This window comes from Oryzias latipes, chromosome 15, assembly GCF_002234675.1.
Source record: "Oryzias latipes chromosome 15, ASM223467v1".
Taxonomy (NCBI): domain Eukaryota; kingdom Metazoa; phylum Chordata; class Actinopteri; order Beloniformes; family Adrianichthyidae; genus Oryzias; species Oryzias latipes.
Window position 1 is genome coordinate 18,746,215 of NC_019873.2, and position 19,615 is coordinate 18,765,829.

The following is a 19,615-nucleotide window of genomic DNA, read 5'->3' on the forward strand; positions in this document are numbered from 1 at the left end:
GATTCATTGTGCATTTGCTGAACACTCTGATTTAAATTTTTATAGAATAGCACATAGTGCAATATCAGCGAAGCCCTATGTGGCTTTTATGAAGTTGGTTGTTGGAAACAAGTGGGTAAATACAAAAAGACAAAGTTCATATTTATTTAGTGGCTTTTTTCTGCCATTTTGTGTCAAGGGAGCTTTGCAAGTCATGTACTATAAATATGTTACATCAACATAAAAATGCCTGTGTTATAAAACAATTTTAAGATAGTCTTGTTTTTTATTGTAAACCTGAATGCAATTGGGCAAAGAATTAAGCTGTTAAAAATTAATATTGAATGTAGAACATTGATAATTTTGTATTTCTCATATTCCTACTTGTAGTTTTGGTGACGTATATTTATGATTAATAATATTGCAAGGCATAATTTTTTTAACAATAATTCCAAGACCTTTTACAATAACAATGATGTAAAAAATAACTTTGCATCAATTAATAAAATATATAGGGATGTTTTAACCCAAATTAGGATAAAATAATACTAGCACAATAGGATGATGTGACCATTATGTGTCTTTTCTCATAACGGACACAAAGGTCTTTGATGTAGGGATGCTTTAAATGTTTAATCCAAAAGTACAAATGTATTCACTTTAAACTACCTAAACAGTTCACAAATATATATTACATGACTGTACATGTTTAGTATTTTAAATGAGGGTCTCATATCTATGAAATTGAAATGTTTTAAAGAATCAAATAGCAGTAAAAAAAATAAATCCACTCCCACGTTTTCTACTCAAGCGCTTTTTCTTCTTGCGGCCCACAGAGGGCGCCATTTCTTCATTGTGGCTGTGCAATGAACGGCTTTTTAACAAGTCAATTAATATCAATGAGTGAATATACATAGCACATTTACAAAGAGTGCAATCTGAGAGGTGAATTAACTAAATCGATTAGGGGTGAAAAAAATGACCACGCTACTCATGGACGTCCTGGAAGTGCGCCTCGCTGAAAAAAAAAAGAATTACCAATATGAATGTGCCCCCACCCCCCACACCATCACCACCACCTCCAGTGGGCACACACTGAGGAGCTGCAGCCTGATCGCATAACTGTTATGATTTGAGGAGTTCTGACAAAGACATTGTTACACAGTCAAAAATGTAATTTTGCTTAAACTTTGAGGTGGGTAATGAAAAAATCTGGCTCCTTAAATTAATCAGAATTGCAACATAATATGCAAATGCATTCTAGGTGTATTCTTCAATGAGTTTGCTTGTCAGTGGAGAAAGGCCCTATTGTGTGCTTATGGGCTCAAAAAGGATTTGTGCTCTGGAACTTTGTACTCCAGTCATGGGGCTTCTTCTTTTTTATTTTTTTTATTTGAAATAAAGTAATTTAAATGATAAAAAAATGTTTCTCAAATAATGCTAAATTCTGAATTTTGGCCCATGGCCTATCTCAAATCAACAAAAAATCAAAACGTGGAGTCAGATATTTTGAATTTTAAAAACCATAACTTCATATGTTTTCTCTTCATTCTCTGGTTTGTGGTATGAAAGTTTTGGGGCCTATCCAAGCTGTCAACAGTAAAGACAGAATATACACAACAGGTGCCGCAACCACACAGCATTTAAAGATTACTCTTATTGCCTGAAAGTTAAAAATAAAAAGATGGTGAGCTGCAGTGAAGGGGATGCAAGAGGCGCCCCTTCTTGTCGCCCCCCTTTGGAGGTAGCAGCCCCGTGTTGGTTTGCTGCTAATTGGACTGTGAAACCAATAACAGGGGAGCGCGCAGTCAGCAGCCAGAGCGCACAGGGAGGGGAAGATGCTCTCTCCCTCTCTTCCTCCCTCCCCTCACCGGCTCTCCCTTAATCCCATTTGCCATTGTACATGCCCAATCACCTATACTTTCCGCATTTAACTTGGATGACATTTTTATTTCATCATTAGCATCAGACGCCAGACTGACTGACACGGTGGACACAGTTTGACGGAAACCCCCGGATGGGACATGTCCTTGTTTGTTCATGTCTTTTTTTAACCTCTCGAGCCCTTTGTTTACTATCTTTATAATTTTTTTCATTCCACCCCCTTGCATAGAAGGACTTGCGCGCTGTCGCGCTCCACGGGAGAAATTCACAGAAAAACTGGGACTCCTCTGAGCCAGGATATTCTCCGGCTGTAGGTGAGCTTCGCTTTTCCCCCTCCTTCCCCCTCCCCAAACTCCTGCTTCCGTGGTTGTCGGTGCTCAGACCACAGTCACAGCGATGCCAGAGACAACGCAAGAGACGTGCGCTCCGGCCAAGGATTCTCCCTTCTTCATTAAGAACCTACTGAACTGTGACAGCAAACCATCCAAACCCAGGCCGGTACTGGCTGCGACTAAGGCGGCCCTAGAGGGAGGATTCTCCCTTTCCCAAGTCGGAGAGTTCAACTTCCCTCGCTTTGAGCTGCCTGCGCAAAGGTTCAGTCTACCGGCTCACTACTTGGAGCGCACATCGGCGTGGTGGTACCCGTACACGCTCAGCTCAGGAGTGCATCTTCACAGAACGGAAGGTAAAAGGCTTTAATCCACTTGAAATATTAAATGCAACGCCAAAAAGTAGTATTTGGTTCCTATATAATAAATGTGCAAACTTGCAGAGCTTTTTGCGTTTTTGTGACGGTAAAAAAACAATCTAATGTCGTAATTTGACTTAAGGCTTAAAATAAATATGGAGCTATTTTGTTATTCCACATTGGATGGGATAATGGATCAATAAAGTGTGCATAAAATGAAGCAGACATCATGAAATCATTGGGTGAGGGCGATGATGCGCAGCGCGCCTGTGATTTGTGTGTTGGCGCTCACGCAGCACATCTTCACCCTTAAGGTTGGTCACTGACAACCTTTTGAACGCGCACTGGCACATTCTCAGTGCACTATACAACACGCACATTTATTTTAAAATAAGTAGCATGATTAAAGTTTGTTGCATAAAAGAAAACTGTTTTTATTTAGGACAGAATTTTTTAATTTTATAGTTTGAGATTTACTGCCAATCCACCCCTGAAATTGTTTTGAAGACTTTATTTGGCGCTCATTTGTGCGCCCTTTTACTTTACTCAAAATAATCTCGTTTGGCTCCAATAATTTTCCAAACACTCCTTGCTTATGACTGAGTGTCTCTTCTAAATGTTTCCACTCTAGTCACCGAGAGACCAGGAGCCAGGGACTCCTCTCCAACCTCGGGCACAGACAGAGACTCTCCAGATCTGGTACTCAAAACCGAACCAGACGCCAAAGAAGACGAGGATGACGATGAGCACAACAACAACAAGAGCAGCGACGAGATCATCCTGGAGGAAAGCGACGCCGAGGAGACCAAAAAAGAGGAGCTGGAGGAGTGGAAGAAGAGGGATGAGGATAAGAAGCCGTGTCGCAAGAAGAAGACGCGCACGGTTTTCTCCCGGAGCCAGGTCTTCCAGCTGGAGTCCACCTTCGACATGAAGCGGTACCTGAGCAGCTCTGAGCGCGCGGGCCTGGCCGCGTCTCTCCATCTCACAGAGACTCAGGTGAAGATCTGGTTTCAGAACAGAAGGAACAAGTGGAAGCGGCAGCTGGCCGCAGAACTGGAGGCTGCCAACCTCAGCCACGCCGCGGCGCAGAGGATAGTCCGCGTCCCCATCCTTTACCACGAGAACTCGGCCTCAGAGGGCGGGGGCGCCGCTGCCAACGTGCCCGTGAGCCAGCCGCTGCTCACTTTTCCTCACCCCAGTGTGTATTACTCCCACCCCATCGTCACATCTGTGCCGTTGCTTAGACCGGTTTGAAAAATGGAACAGGGTTTTGTTGGTGTCCTGATTAAAAAAATATAAAGAAACTAAATAGAAAAAATGAAACCATATTTTTTTTGATGACACTGTGCGACTAAAGACACTAAAAGAAACAAAGAAAGACTGTTTTAATATTTCAAAAACGTTTCCCCTACAAGATGTTATTATTATTATTATTATTATTATTATTATTATTATTATTATTATTATTATTTTATTGTTAATATTATTTTCTCAGGATTTAACCCATTATACTGCCTTTAATTTGTTGTGGTTTGTTTTTTAATATGATTGTTGCCAGACTGAGTCCAGTGATGTACAGACACTACCTGATTACAAAAAAAAAAAAAAAAAAAAAAGTTGTCGACAAGTAGCCTGTATTCAAACTATTCACTTTATTGCAGGATGATTGCAGTGGGTGTACTGTAAATTAATGAAGCTCTGAACGGAACAAGCCTGTTTTGTCATCCATCAGAATACTGACTGACTGTTTTTATTTCTTTTTCTTTTAAAAAAAAGCTTGACGAGGGACAATCAAGGTTCTCTGAGCTGTAAAAACAGCCACTTAGCTTCTTTCTGTCACTCTCTGGACACGGAAACGCATTTGAAGCACAAATCATTGAAGTTACTTTGTGTATTTGAGCAGCAAAAAGTCTACAACACTGGAATAAAAAGACGTAAATGTATATATTTAATGAGGGGCGGGGAAGAGGCTTCTCGTTTGTACAGGAACCACGTTTTTGATATTGTAATGATGAACAATGTTGTGAAATAAATGGAAAATATTCTGTATTTTTTTTAATGAATATTATCATGCTCTCATATGCATACATATAAAAAAAAGCAGGTTTATGTGATCACAAACATCTTCTTTTTACTATTGAAAACTGTTTTTTAAATTAGATTTATAATTGGCACTTAAAAGCAAATAATACTCAAAGACAGAGTTGACTTCCTTTTTTTCTTTCAACGTCGTCAGTTTTTTTCTGGATTTAATCCACAAATTGTTTTGCTGTGATCAATCATTACTAACCATTAAGTAAACCAAATTTGACCTATATCTGGATTAATTTCTATAAATTGCATGAATTGATTTTCTTAAATATAAACCACTTTTTTGACAAAATGCATGTCAAGCTTTCACTGTTCCTTAATTGATGTGACCGTTGTGCGAATTTTCCTACCCCAAACGCTACATAGTAAAATTAGCCAACAATAATACTTTTGTGATCTATTTCAAACTAAAAGCTGAAATGATTTGACACACTGACACTTTGTTTCGAGATCCCACAGGTGTCCGTGGACACCTGAGGTAATAACTCACTAAAGAAATGATGATATGACCTTCTGTAAAAAAAATAGGGAAATGAAAGAAAACTTCTTAGCATATGTTTAGGAATTCAGGGATTTGAGGACGTGTTGAAAATATAATGCAACAATAATCAATTCTTAAATAAATAAATAAATGAATTAATCATATTCACGAAGCATAATGTTTTCTGTAGAAACAGTTTTCCAACGTAAGTGATTTTTCCTGCTTTCCAAGTGAACAGAGCTGATCAGGGGCCATTCTCCATCCTTCTGTCTGCGTAATTCAAACACCGATTTTCATGGAGGGGATGAGTCGTCCTTCGTATAGCGCAAGCGTGCTCAGTGTTTGACGCACATGATTCCCAATATAACTGCAGCTTCACAGTTTGAAGACGGCTGTAATTGGCGCATCACAGACTAATGCACCTGTAATGTCCGGAATAGAAGCATGTAATAACAGATAGCCGTGTGTTCCATTTGCACCACCCAAATAAGAAAACGGCTGAAAGTCACAACTGAGCAGGTGAGATGATGCGTAAACCTTATGGCGACGCAGGCTCACTTTTCACTCAGAGCAACCCTAAAGCCTTTTAGCGCTTTCATCTGCGGGCTAACACAGTTATTGGAAATTAATCAGTCAGCTATATGATGACCTCATCAAGAGACAAAGGGTTCATTCAAATTTCATCAGATCGCCCAAGTATTGACGTGTACCTACCACGCACACTCAACACTGGCCCATTACCGCAAATTAATAGATTAGTATGGCATTATTCCTCTGGCACATATCGATCCGTGGACGTCTGCGGCGCGCTGCGCCAAGTAAGAGCAACGTCCACGCACAGTTTGGGCCCAGCTCGTGACCTTGATTTGCGCGCATAAATTGAAAAAATTACCACTCGATAATTTCCATTTGTTCGACATCTTTATGTAAAGGAGCAGGAGGGAGAAGGGCCGGAATCAGATGGAGAGAATGAGGACAAACGGGCGTGATCGGGGACAGCGCTCAATGCATTAAACCGAGAGCTGAATGGATCATTTTGAGGCTTATCACTGGTTACAGGGCCAGTTTGAAAACCCACAAGTGGCCGGAACACCTTGAATAATGTAGAAAGCTCTTTTATGCTGCGGCACCTGTTACCATGCGCACTAAGAGTTTGTAAAGGCAAGCTGCATTTGAGCTGTAATGCTTTTTTTGGCACAGAGGAAGCAAAAAAAAAAAGTTTTTTTAATGTCTTTAAAGGAAAGAATACATTTAGAATGATTTTCTGCGCCTAAATCTTCAAATATTATTAACATAACTCACCTACATGCTGCAATGTGATTCGTGACAAAAGTTTGGGGAAATCTTGGGCGCACATTTTAAACCAAATAAATGTTGCCATCGCATTTATATGCGACTGCGCAAATAGGAAACACGTTCGAACAACAATTTCCTTCATTTCCTGAAAAAAAATGAAATCTTGTTTTATACCCGTGCCATTTGCTTTTCTGATTAAACGTAAGCATCCGATTTTCATCAAAGTTCTATTAAGTGAAACATAGGTTGCGGGGCACCGTCTGATTGGAACAGTTTAAATTTTAATTGTGTTTTTAATTTGACATATAGTTGCTGTGAAGAATGACAGCGAAACGCCGAGGGGCGGTCGATTTTCTTAATTTCTCCCCGAGGAATTGATGAGTCTATCAGGGCAGTAGATTGGAAAGCCATTAAAACTCAATGGTTAGGTTGTTAATTGGAACTTGATGGATAGGAGCCCTTGGATAGGCTGTACTGATCCAATCTTCCTGACTTTGTGTTTTCCAATAAATTACCCAGTTCATTTCCACACTCAGATTACATAAATTGTACACCTCCAGGGCTGTGGTGCTCTGCTTGCGTTTACAACTCTCTCTCACATACACACTCACGCACAGAAACACACACCGGTTAGTGTATAGGGCACACACAGAAAAAGAGCACACCTCGCTTTCTTGAATGAAAATCGAAACATAATCAACGTTTATACTTAGAAAATTTATTGATATCATTTTCTCTAGTAATTTCCTTATTTTAGACTTGGACACGCCATATATCATAATACACACGTGTAAAGGGTCTTTGTTTAATATTTATCGAAGCTTGATTTCCAGATCAAAGCGCCTCATAACTTCATCTGTTTTCTTCGGACTTTTCCCCCCCTCTCTCCTGCTAAAGATCTTGTTCTGTTATTGCGGTAGGGCGGCCATACACCACTTATCATTGTGATAGAGCAGGAACTTAGGCCCGCTCCTCGCTGTTTGGTCCACGTCAGGTGGGGAGACACGGAACACAGAGAGAGAACATTTCCATACTAATGGAATAAACTACAGCGCTTGCTTGGACTGTTCCACTGGCCCATAAACGCCAACTCTGACACAAAAGAGTATGTGTAATTTATCCGCGGCAGCACAACAATAGCTGTGTGTTGTGTCCACTATCTGCCTGATGAACCTTTCTCACTTTGTTAAAGTCGTTTGGAAACGACAAGGGCGCCTGTGCTGACAAGCGTCTTTGTTTGGAAATAGCGGCATATAAAACAAACCCATTTAACTGTCATTGCAGATTTCACGCCCTATGTGTAACCACCATAAATCCAGCATTCGCTCAGACTGGGCTCGTATATTTACCCCCCCCCCCCCCCTTCAGCGAAGCCGGCGTTTGGGGAAGATCGTTTAGCAGCTGCTGGACTCTGTGCCGGATATTTTCGCCTCCAGATGGATCTGCGGCCAGGATGAGCAACGCTAAAAAAAAGGCCCGGTCCATAACCGCAACAGGTCTTTTCCTGTTTTTAAACGGCACAGGTGATGCGTTTGAGGCTTCTAAGGGACATGATGTGCTGGAACCCAATTAGCACACACATGCGCGCATGAATATGGGATGATGATGATAGGGGATGAGAGTCTCCCCCGCCTCCTTTTTGCACTCATTGCAGGCGCACCCTCAACTCCCGCCACCTCCAATCAATTAGTCAATCAATTAGCCGGCCACTACCCCACGCGCGGTCATCGTGAGGTAGATTGGATCAATAATGATCAAATTAATTCTTAATCGTTGATAATAGACGTGGAATTAGTTTATTGTTTTCTGGAAAGAAAGAAAAAGATAAGAGCTTATACCTTAAAGGTCCCTGCGATTGTTGGATTGTTCGCAAGGGATGTGCGTAAAAACAAAAAGAAACCTCCTCCGTTTCAGCTCATTCTAAAATTACGCACAATATTTTATATTTGCATTTTGAAATTAAACATTTGCTGTACTATTGGACGATACTTTAAAAAATTACATTTCAAAAGTCTAAATATTATGTGGAAAATATTCTCGTATGAAGCTCTTGTTCAGCCGGTTGTAGAAACGCAGCGGCTCTCTCCCTCTCTCCAGCCCATCTCCAAACCCTGACAGGAGTTTGAAGTTTCCGGGCTCATGCAGGACGCTGTGATTGGCCCAGGAGGAGCTTACCTACATGCAAATGAAGCAACGCAACCTTGCTGCCTCTGATCCAGAGCGTGATGAGGAGAACCAGGAATACACTCACGTTCCTCTGAGCTCTAGAAAAAAACACACCCAACGTTTAAACGCCACAGTAAACAGGCTGGGGTGGGAAGAGAAAAAAAAATCAAGCCGACAAAAGAAGCTTTCGAAATTTTTACGCATCATTCGTTTAGAAAGCAATCACGGAATACAAGCGGACAGACCGATTCAGTCAACACTTCAATACTGTTATGAAGCGAGAATGAGTAGCGCAGAGGACAGCGGGAGCAAGTGCTCGTCGGGCCCGATTTCCAGCTTTACCATCCAGTCCATTTTGGGTACGGCGTCCGATGAGCCGCGCTCCGGGACCAAAGAGCTCTCCAAGGGCGCGCCGCCGCCACCTCCGCCGCGGAGGCGCTCTCTGTCCGTGTCCTCAGAGGAGGAGTGCAGCGGCGGGGAGGACTCGGCGGACTGCTTCTGCTCAGACACGGGTCACAGCGAGCGCTGCACGCAGCACCAACCCCACAACTTCTCCTGCCTAGGTATTATTATAAATGTTATTACTAAGTTGTTGTTACCAAAAGTAATATTAATGTATATAAGCGCCTTATTTCTAACGTTCTGTTTGTACTTTGGGTGACATAATTCGTTTTCCACGCAGCCCATCCTTTTCCGCTCACGTTTTATGTGCACAACACTGTCACCGCGGCGGCAGTGGAAGGGTGGAAGGTCAAATAATTAGCCCCTGTCTTCCTCTCATTTCAAATGCAATTGAGCCCACTAATTGATGGAACATGTTTCCAAATTGGCGTCAGCGCACGTCGCCAATTGAGTGTTAAAGAGTGGGATTTAATTAATACACGGATCATGACTTATTTGTCCAAAGTATTAAGGAGTCACACTTGACAAACTTTTAAAAAGTGTGGGAAACATGTGCAAGATAAACATGAGGAGATAATGTAAAAAGTTGAGTAATGGATGGAGGTGTTTTCGGTGGCATGTTCACTCATCGTCTCCTCTGTCTTCTCCTGTCAGGTTCTGGAAAAGGACTTCTTTCCGGGACTGAGGGGCTCGCCCGGCGGCCGCACCTGTCCCAGCCTCTGCTGCAGGATTATAAGGAGGAGCAGGACCGAGCATGCCATCAAATGTCACCGCTGTCGGACGACAGGCAGACAGACGGTGCAGACAAGCAGAGCAACTCGGCCAAGAAGAAGACGCGCACGGTTTTCTCCCGGAGTCAGGTGTACCAGCTGGAGTCCACCTTCGACATGAAGCGGTACCTGAGCAGCTCGGAGCGGGCCTGCTTGGCCTCCAGCCTGCAGCTGACGGAGACTCAAGTCAAGACGTGGTTCCAGAACAGAAGGAACAAATGGAAAAGGCAGCTCTCTGCGGAACTGGAGGCGGCCAACATGGCCCACGCGTCCGCACAGACATTAGTGGGGATGCCGCTGGTTTTCAGAGATAACAACTTACTGCGCGTACCTGTTCCCCGCTCCATCGCCTTCCCGACGCCCCTCTACTACCCGGGGAGCAACCTTCCAGCTTTACCTTTATACAACCTGTACAACAAAATCGAGTACTGACTTTACCACTGCAGTCCACAACACAAGACAGCATTCTCTTAAGTGTCTCCACATAACCCTTGTATATTAATTGTTATTTGTTGGAATAACTCAATTATGCAAAAAAAAAAACCTGTACGTTTCTTTAAAAAAAAAGCAATTAAGCCTGCCATGTATAATTCTAAATATCACTTTTGTACTTTCATTTTCTTTATCCAACAATATTTGACTTTCCTCTACATTTCATTTAAAAAGTGATTGGAGTCAAAATATGGAAAATGAATATACAAATGATTTGGCTGAGACTAAAATTCATGTGACTCTGAAGTTTTTCCATACGGGAAAACATATATATATACACACAAATATATATATATTTGTTTTTTTTTATTGTAATTTAAGTCTTCAATTATAACCTCATTCAATAAATTTTTCTATTTCAGAGAGAATTTGGCTTGCTTTGTTTTATTACAAGAGATTTTTTTTTACATTTTTTTATTTGGATGTACACTGTCTTACTGAATTATATTTTTTTAATTTTGGTTACATATAATGAATATATTTCAAAAGGCAGAATATTTTCATCAAATATTTAGTATAATTATTGGTGAATGTCAATACATTTCTTACAGCTCATGAATTCCACAACTCATTAAATATATTCAGCTGTAGACATGTTAAGGTGGAAGACAACACTTTAATTTAATACACTTCATTTATTCAGTTTGTTTGAGTTATTTCTTAAACATAAATCATATTTAAAAGATATTGAGCTTTTTAAATACATTGACATAAATTTAATGTAATTTAAAAAAAAATCTCCATTGGCTTTTCTTTTTTGCTTTTTTAACTGCAAACCTTAAAATAGTAGCCTTGCTGTATTTGAGCCTAAATGCTGAAACAAAAATTATGACTAAATATGTTAGTCAAAATTTAATCTTGCTTGTTAAACTTTGTCTGACAAAGATGGGTTTTTTAAAATTTCTAATTTGATCAATACCCATAAACGTTCACATGAGTAAAGAAGCAATAAAGAAGAGATTTGTTTATGAACAGAAGAAGGCTTATTTCAAGATGGAAATGAGAGGTGTGCTACCAGCCAATCCTGCCTCTGGGCGGGATCTTCTCTCATTTGAAATCAGAATGCAAGGGCTTCAAGCATCAGGCCCCTAAGAGGAAATTTAAGATGTTGGTAGTCTATACTGTAAAAGTTCAAGACTCTGGCTTTCACTAAGCTCCACAGTTCTATTTTTATGAAATGAACAAGCACTGCATGAACCTTCAGTTTTTCTCAGGATAAATTCGATTTTTAAAATGTTTATTTTCATTTATCTAACACGGATGCATTGCAGTGCAAACAAAAGTTTAGCTTTCACAGAGTAAAAAAATAAACAAATAAACGTACATGATTTGGCAGCTTTTCTTGGATGTTGTAAAGGAGAACCTTTCTTCACGCCAAATCCACTCCTTCCCCACCGCCTCATTGTGTGCTAATGGTTACAACTATCAGAATCATGACTATAGCCAGGCTCTGCAGCCTCACAGATTATTCCTGACCCAATTTCTGCAACAGACGGCCTGTGTTTCTGGGAAAATGGATAACGTTAGACTACAGCCATGATTTATGGGTCACTCCAGTCACAGTGAGTATAGGTGAGGTGCAGGAGGATGAATTTGTGACAGATAGGATGGAAACAGAGACAGAGGGATGGGGGACTTATGAAATGGAGCAATCGCTTTGGTTGAATGAAGCTGTTTATTAGTTTCCAAGTGGTCATTATGTCATCATCTGCGACGGCAATGTGCCGTCGCTCTTTTGGATGGATGTTTGCAATCCCTGACTTGTGGGAAATCTGCATGACCTGTCACCTGAGGTTGTTTGATTTACAAGACAGGGAGGAAGAGAGATGTGCGAAGAGGCTGCAAGGAGAAAGTAAAATACAGGAATCGGTGGGAGGTAGAAGAGGCCGTTCGATGTAACTATGTATCACCGCAATGGCAGGCGTGAATTACAAATTTTAATAGCAAGGCAATGAAAGTGATTTGAAGTGGTTTAAACTGCAAAGAGACAGCAGCTGGCAATGTGATGAAGATTTGTTGAGATGATATGTTGTGCCTTAGGATTCATCAAACCTGCCTGGTAAGGTGAAAAGCAACTGTAATTCACTCCGTGGGATAATTTATGATGGGAGTAATGGAAGCTGTGGGCTGCACAGGGTGTGAGAGGGAGAGGCAAAGACAGAGCTGATTCTCAGCATGTTTACATCATCATTATGAATTACAAAAATAATAATATATCATCAAGCATCAACTGTTTCACATCTTTAGATAAAATGATTTGGATCTAAACTAACTCAATCAAGACTCCATTACATTCAAGCAGCCTGCGACAATATTATTAACCCCTCCAATGCTGCAAGGTCTCATTTTAACATATTTTATAATTTTACCGTTTACTTGGACAAGGGCTTTTCAACTCTCAATAGATTTACAGTCATGTGAATGAAACGGGGCACATGTGTCATATTACAGAGAAAGGATATGAAGTGTAACATGGATGCAGAGCTCCAGGTTTGCCTCAAGACTTTTAAAAGCAATTGCAACGCATTAAGCCAGGCAACTCTCAAGACCTGTTTGGCCTCTAAATGAATTTGAGGGGAGCATAACAAGGTTTTTTTTTGGTCATCCATTGGTTTTAACCAGCTCCTCTATTTATGGCTTAATGGTCAAAAAGGAGAGCTTGGTGCAGGAGTGATTTTTCATGATTCTGTTTTATATCAATGGGAAATGAAGGAGCTGAAGGGAAATTGTGTTTGTTCCCCCTTCGCAGCCCCTTCCCACCTAACAGCAGATAAATATGCTACTGGGGAAAAAGCCATTACAAATACAACATATTAAAGGGAAAATGGGTCATACATGTATTATAAGGATTTAGGAAAATTATATGCATCACCCATAATGCTGACTAAATAAAATAAAATATATTTTGATTCCAAATATTATTCAGTCTGGGACCTCGATAGACACTGCATGTTTCGTTTTTTGATGTCATATTCCAAAAAACATAGGACTTGATGTTTTATGTAAAACCCACAACCTTTTCAGATCCGCCACTGAAACCTTTCGGACACCAAGCAGCACTTTTTATGGGGAACACTAAAACAAAACATGGGGATTAACCCCTTTCTGATCAACATTATTCTTTATTGTAAAAATTACCAGCCATTTCTTAAAAACATCGGATTTGAAGAGGCAATCGAGGTACAATATGCATCAGACTATTATGGACTACAGTTAATGTCGAGATTTCAGCTCCATTGATAAGTCCATTAACATTACCTCTGACATAATAATGGCAGGGGTACAATTTTACACTCTCCATTTTGTATTTGTAAAGATAATGAGGGAATTATCTTAAAGGCCTCATGCTACACATTGAAGCGAGAGACCACCGAGACAGAAAGCTCTGCAACAGTTGTATTTATATCCTCCTTGCTTTCCCTCAGCCCCTCCCTCTGCTGCTAGACCCTCTCACAGAGAGGCAAGGAAGATAAAGCATGTCATTATTCTATTAAAGGCCTACAATTTTTGTAATGGGACTTGCAGTGGTCGGCAGAAGTGCAGGCAGCTTCTTCAATATCCTGGACATTATTTGCTCATTTAGTTAAATGATGTTTCTAATTCCCTCATAATTACCTGTAATGAGGCTGTCTCCCTCGTTTTGATGCGGCCACATCTTAATACGGCATGGCATTCTTTTTTAGGCGTAATTACCTCTCATGAGGCCGGGGGAGCAAGGCTGGGGTTCGCTGTGCGCTGCACACGTGGCAAATTGGCTTGTTTCCTGCCATCTTGTCTTCCTGCAAATTGGTAAATAAAGTTTCTCAGCTGGAGCATTAGAGCTGTTGAGTTTGCTTTCTCGGCTGCTTCAAATGATTGGGTATGCTGACAGAGAAGCGTTTGTTCGAAATGCATTTTATGTGCTTCTGTTGGAACACCATAATATTTCCAAAAATTTGTTTGACAGTTTGTATTGACACCATTTTCAGACCATGAAGCAGTAAAAAAACATATGTCTTGTTCTCAGTGCACAAAGCAATCATTTGAAAAAAACATTTGTTAAAGGCTTGGTGAAACAAAATATAAGAATGGAGTTGTTTTGTTGTTTAAAAGAACCTCTGAAAGTCCTTGAAAAAACAAAACATAACTTCTTGATTTGAAAAAGCTCAAACTTAGAAACAGACTGTCTTCGGTTAGCACACCCGTCAGTGTTGTCCCTCTGAAATGATCCAGCTGCTGTACTCAAACCGCAGCTCTTGCAGGGTTGGCTGAGGGGTTTTTATTTCTAAGTGCTGATGTGTCGCAGACAGTTTGGCTCTACAAGGGCCTGTTACACGCCGATTAAAGAGAGGGAAGGAGTGCTCCCGCAGGGCAGCCTTGTACATTTACCCTGACCACAAAAAGGTCTAACGTTTACGCCCTGGTGCTGACATGACCTTCAAACAAGGTCCCTCTGCTGCTTGGGTGGATACTGGAACTGTCTAGAGGAGACCTGCAGTGAACCCAACAGACAGACAGGAAGAAGTCATATCTGTATATCAGAAATGACCTGCTATATCCTGGAAAGTAAGAAGATATGCCATTTATTGGAAAAAAGAAAAAAAAGGGGACTTTTACTGCATGTTTGAAAACAGCAAGTCAAGTATGTCTCCATTAAGCCTCTAAGAGTTAGTTGGAAAATAAGTCAAATCGTAAAACGCGTAATAGAATTTTATTCTTACCTTTCTAAAAAAAGAAAACTTATTTTTTTCAAAAAGATTATCAAGTGATTTCTTTGTCTTTGCAGGGTCAGTGATCTGTTTGTTATGGGATCTGATACTGAGGTCCTCTGAATAAAGGCAGTAGGAATCTCTTTGTAAAGACCAAGTGGTCTCTTTCAGCTGCAGGCGTCTGGTGTGCAGAGAGATGATCTGTCGCTTCAGCCTGAGACTTGCTCCCGACCACATTGCCTGCAGTGCAGCAGCAGCAGGGAGCACAATAAGAGCAACACCCTATCACCTGACAGCTAATTAGGGATTACTCCCATGGAAGGGAATACATTGTCTTTGAGGGAAAAAGAGCAAGAAAGCAATAGGTCACTCAAATTTGTGTGAAGTGTCAATCAAAGTTACAAGCCACCTGCAGCTTCTCGGGGCGACTCCTGCAAGGGAGCATGTTTTGTTTTCACTACGGCAATTTGTTATGCAATTATGGTGGAAAAACGGAGTGTTGCTGAGATTCTCTGTCTTCGATTAATCAAAAAATCTCATATCTTAAGAAAAAAATCGTTCTAATGTTGTCCTCCGTCAGAGGGCACAGCTGTCACCAATTTGTTGTGCTGCTGTGTCCATATATGTGGCACTTTATGTGTGTGTGCGTGCAGACATCTACTGGTGAGCCTGGTTTATACCAATGAGACCAAAGATTTCTTTGAAAACACATTTACAACCATTAGTTGAGTGTAAGGTTTCATGTGCAGAGTGCATCCTCTGGACTGGTGTCAAAGTTTCTGTGAGGCTCAGTAGCAGCTTCTGTTGGAGGGACGGCACAGAGGATAGCAGTGGTGTTTTAGGGGGTAAGGACAAGTGTGTGTGTGTGGGGGGGTGGGGGTGGGGGGCACTGGAGCCTAAGCGTCCCACCGACAATGCATCACGGCAGGCAAGGCGTAACTTGAGCCCCCCCTCTGGCCCTGGTGTGGCCTGCAACAACGCACTCCCTCTCAGCCCCGTTTCTTCTCCCAAGGTGCTTTTTAAGAGATTTGGTCAGCGAGAAAACAGCTCTTCAAAAGAATTGTTGTCACATTAGAAAGGAATTAGTGAGGCCCGAGGCCAAGGATTCCCTGCTCTAATTCTGGACTCCAACAATCTGTCTTGGTGCAAGGTGGCTGGTGAGGCACGCTCTCTGTGTCTGCTGGGGAAAGATGCATTTTGGAGGGGATTCCCATGCTCCTGCAGGTGGACAAACCTCAGAGAAGTCATGGGGAAAGGTTACTGACTAATCCATCTGACTCATGTTTAGCAGGCAGATCTGAAAGATCATTTACTTCATGTTTCTTTAGTGACAGAAAAAAAATATTGAAGAGCTTTAAAGGAGGAATAAAAGGAGTCACATATCAAACATACAACTCGCAGAACTAATTATTGTGTTAAAATGGGCATTTTTATGCTACCACAGATTGGTAGTAACGAGTTCCATTCACTTATTGGTCGTTGCATGTACTTATATAAGTTTTGGTAAAAAAATTACTCCTCAGAGAGGTTTTTCTATTTTTAATTTTACTCAAATAGGTTTTTGATTATAAACCAGTTAGATTGATCTGTATCTGTCTTACCTTTTTGTTTGTAAAGGTCTGTACAGTCTACAATATACAATAAAATCAATATACGATTGGCATTAGGAGATGATAGGCTGAAAGGTTCACATGTGAATGGGCCAGTGTGCAGCTTTTACTGCATGGCATGCTGAAGACATCAGTTCGGTTGAGGAGGGAAATCCCAGGGAGAATTCGCAGTCTTGTCTGTAATAATTGTGAAGCAGCATTGATGTGTGGCGAAGGATTTTCTCCAATAAATAAAACAAAGGCACAGGTAATTCAAATATTTATTTCAGAATCTGAAAATATTTTAAACTAACAAATTGTTACTCTGTGCTTCACTGTCTTTGTCCCTAGTTAAGTTTTTACGGCAAGTACATTCAAGTACTTATTTTGATGAACACTTTTTACCTACTTGAGTTACATTTCTTGATGCATCATTACATCGTTTGATGCTCTACCTTCTTCTGCTTTTTACTGGTTTCAAGGATTTCCCTGCATGTGGTCTAGAATGAATGGAAAATGATCTGAAATTATTAAATAAACCAAAATGAAAACGCCTTAAATACCCACTCTATTGAAAATTGTGTTTTTAACATGTTCGTATATATTTTTCTTATGATGGAGAACATATAAAAAGAAAATTGAGCTTGAATCACATTTCTGAGTATTTCTTTATTTAAATCATAGGGATTTAAGAGCAGAACAAAAAAAATAAAAACGCAGTTTGAAAAAGCTTGTGGTTGTTACATTCAAACTACAATTGGTAGGCCACAAGCTCTCTGCTACGCTCCATTCTGATGCTTTCATTTGTAGACGGCTAGATCCACGTACGTCTTTGTTTTCCCTGTCTTAGCTGGCATCTGGATCAAAACTGTACGGCTCCGATATTGCTCGCCATTTTTGTTGCACGAGTAATGTTAGCTTGGGGTTGTGAGAGGCTGTAAGCTAGCGGGATAGCGTTAACAAATAGTTGATGGGAAAGGAGTGGAGGCTTACTCAGCATCAACAGTCATACCCACAACTCAGAGGCAAATTTCTAATCAACTCCTGTTGCTTTGCAGAAACTACATTCTAGAAAACGACACAGGTCTAATGATTTTGTCTAAAAACTGAATATTCATAAATTCATAACTAAAAGACCACTGGAAACACTTTTACAAAAGATCTAAAGATGATGAGTGGAACTTTAAACTGCTTCAGTACAGTGATTCAATATAATATTTCAGTTCTGATGTGTTGCCTTGCGGAAACCTGCAGGGACACTGGTGAAGTTTTTGCTTTTTGCACCAAGTCCTGTGACTGATAAAAAGATGCTACAGGGTGGGACTCAACAACAATTTCTTTTCTAAAGATTCTAATGGTAAGAAAACTACAAGGCTTTAGCATGATTAGGCAGACTCACAGTTAGGACTAAGGTGAGGGGAGAGACAAGGAGAAAACATAAATCCTGACATGCAAAACCCTCAACGAAATACTACACATTGTTTATAAGAAGAAACCTAACTATTTTTTTTAACCTTCCAATGTTTTTTTTAACCTAAAAGTTCTCATCTCCTAATAGCCACAAATAGCAAGGAACAATTCTCAAACTAGAAAGTGGCTCATCATGACAAGCTCATTTGCAAAGGAAAGGCTTAACCCAAAGGGTTCGAAGGTCAGGATCAAAGGACGTCCCCTTGGGACCGCACAGAGATTCTTAGAGAAACACTGATCCTAAGCTTTTGTAAAGGAATTTTCAAATGACAATAAATCTCCATTGCGAGTGAAAGACAGAAGTGCTTGGTACAGGGGCTATACGATAGGGGAGTCCTAGTGGCCTGAAGGTTGTCTATAAATGTCTGAATATAAGATTGATAAGATGTAGGTGGTTGCCAACAGGGTTGTAGCCCCCTCTTTGCCCAGGTCAGAACCCCAGTGTGATCACAGGCTGGGTGGATAAGGCTGACCAGTACTTCTCAGCTTTTATAGCCTCTGGTGAGTAACTAGGTCTTTGACCTTGCCCACAGATTAGTATCAATATCGGAGGAAGACCTGGATTGAACCTTTCCATTCTTTGTCTTTTTTTTTCTTTTGAGGACGTGTCAAGCCCAGGTTTCTTTCAACTGTAAGAAGTTTTGAAGCTGAATTATTTGTGTTTGGTGTCAGTGTATGACTTTGATTCTTCACAGCACAGTTGTATTAGAGAACTGAAATTATATTTTCCAGACTTAGAATCTATGAGATTTCTATTTCTAACATCCTCCAAGCTCATCATTGTACAAATGGGCATCAATTTACATATGATTTGTGACATGAAGCTAATTCTTGTGGATTTCGGCTTATTTGACCGAATAAAGTTTCAGCGTAGAACGAAGCAGCATGAGCTAAATGCCCAACACATTGAAGCTTTCCTTGCAGAACAATCTTCTTTGTTTTTCTTCATTAAGAAAAGTTGTGTGTTTTGGGCTTCTTGGCTGGTGATACAGTCAACCAAGAGGGGGGAGAGAGAAAAAGGAGGGAGAGTAGCAGTTTGTTCTTCCTGCAATTAGCATTCACGGTTAGCTGAGCAGAACTAATGCAGCGAATCTTTGAGTCTCACATTACCTGTCCTCCACTGCTGAAGTACCTGCAGGCTAGATTCAACTGTAGGAACCCCCCCCCCCCTCTCCACTATCCATTACAGGCCTTTTATCATTAGTGGTGTTATTGGTAATTCCCTTTGAATGGCCACCACAAAAACTTAGCATGGGCTGAGTCTTCGAACAAAACAGGATATTGCAAGGGTGTGGATTGTGTTTTAGTGATACAGTAATTTTGAAAACAAACAGAGTAGGATATGCACCTGCATTGTCTGGCAGTGCTGATGGAGAGAACCCCCCAGCGGCACATTTTGATGTGAGCTGTTTAAGTGATGAGTTTCCCATGACAACACTTCGGGCTGTCACATGTCAACACAAGAGGCGTCTGCTTCATTCATCCCTTTCCCACTCACCATTCATAATTTATTATGTTGTTCTTTAGCAAAGATGTTGTGTTTTTTTAATATTCTGTATAAGTTTTATACTTGATTTGGAAATTTAAGCTATTTTTTAGCAGTTAGGTCAACTTTAAAG

The 19,615-nt window shown here is 40.7% G+C and overlaps 2 protein-coding genes across 2 annotated transcripts; both read left to right on the forward strand.

Moving 5' to 3' along the window:
• Positions 1-1,798: 1,798 nt before the first annotated feature.
• Positions 1,799-4,600, forward strand: LOC101167392 (homeobox protein HMX3-A). The gene is made up of 2 exons (XM_004077074.4): positions 1,799-2,548; positions 3,183-4,600. Exons 1-2 carry the CDS (start codon positions 2,260-2,262, stop codon positions 3,803-3,805), a joined length of 912 nt encoding a protein of 303 aa, XP_004077122.1. The 5' UTR covers positions 1,799-2,259; the 3' UTR covers positions 3,806-4,600.
• Positions 4,601-8,513: 3,913 nt separating this feature from the next.
• On the forward strand, positions 8,514-10,616 carry hmx2 (H6 family homeobox 2). Its single transcript, XM_004077075.4, has 2 exons — positions 8,514-9,148; positions 9,642-10,616. The coding sequence occupies exons 1-2, from the start codon at positions 8,599-8,601 to the stop codon at positions 10,187-10,189; spliced, it is 1,098 nt and encodes a 365-aa protein (XP_004077123.2). The 5' UTR covers positions 8,514-8,598; the 3' UTR covers positions 10,190-10,616.
• The last annotated feature ends 8,999 nt before the right edge of the window (positions 10,617-19,615 follow it).

Bases quoted from the DNA above. Each gene is read 5' to 3' on its own strand.
- LOC101167392 (XM_004077074.4), top strand. From the start codon at position 2,260: ATGCCAGAGACAACGCAAGAGACGTGCGCTCCGGCCAAGGATTCTCCC. The intron at 2,549-3,182 runs GTAAAAGGCTTT...TTTCCACTCTAG, and splicing joins GCATCTTCACAGAACGGAAG to TCACCGAGAGACCAGGAGCC.
- hmx2 (XM_004077075.4), top strand. From the start codon at position 8,599: ATGCAAATGAAGCAACGCAACCTTGCTGCCTCTGATCCAGAGCGTGAT. The intron at 9,149-9,641 runs GTATTATTATAA...TTCTCCTGTCAG, and splicing joins CCACAACTTCTCCTGCCTAG to GTTCTGGAAAAGGACTTCTT.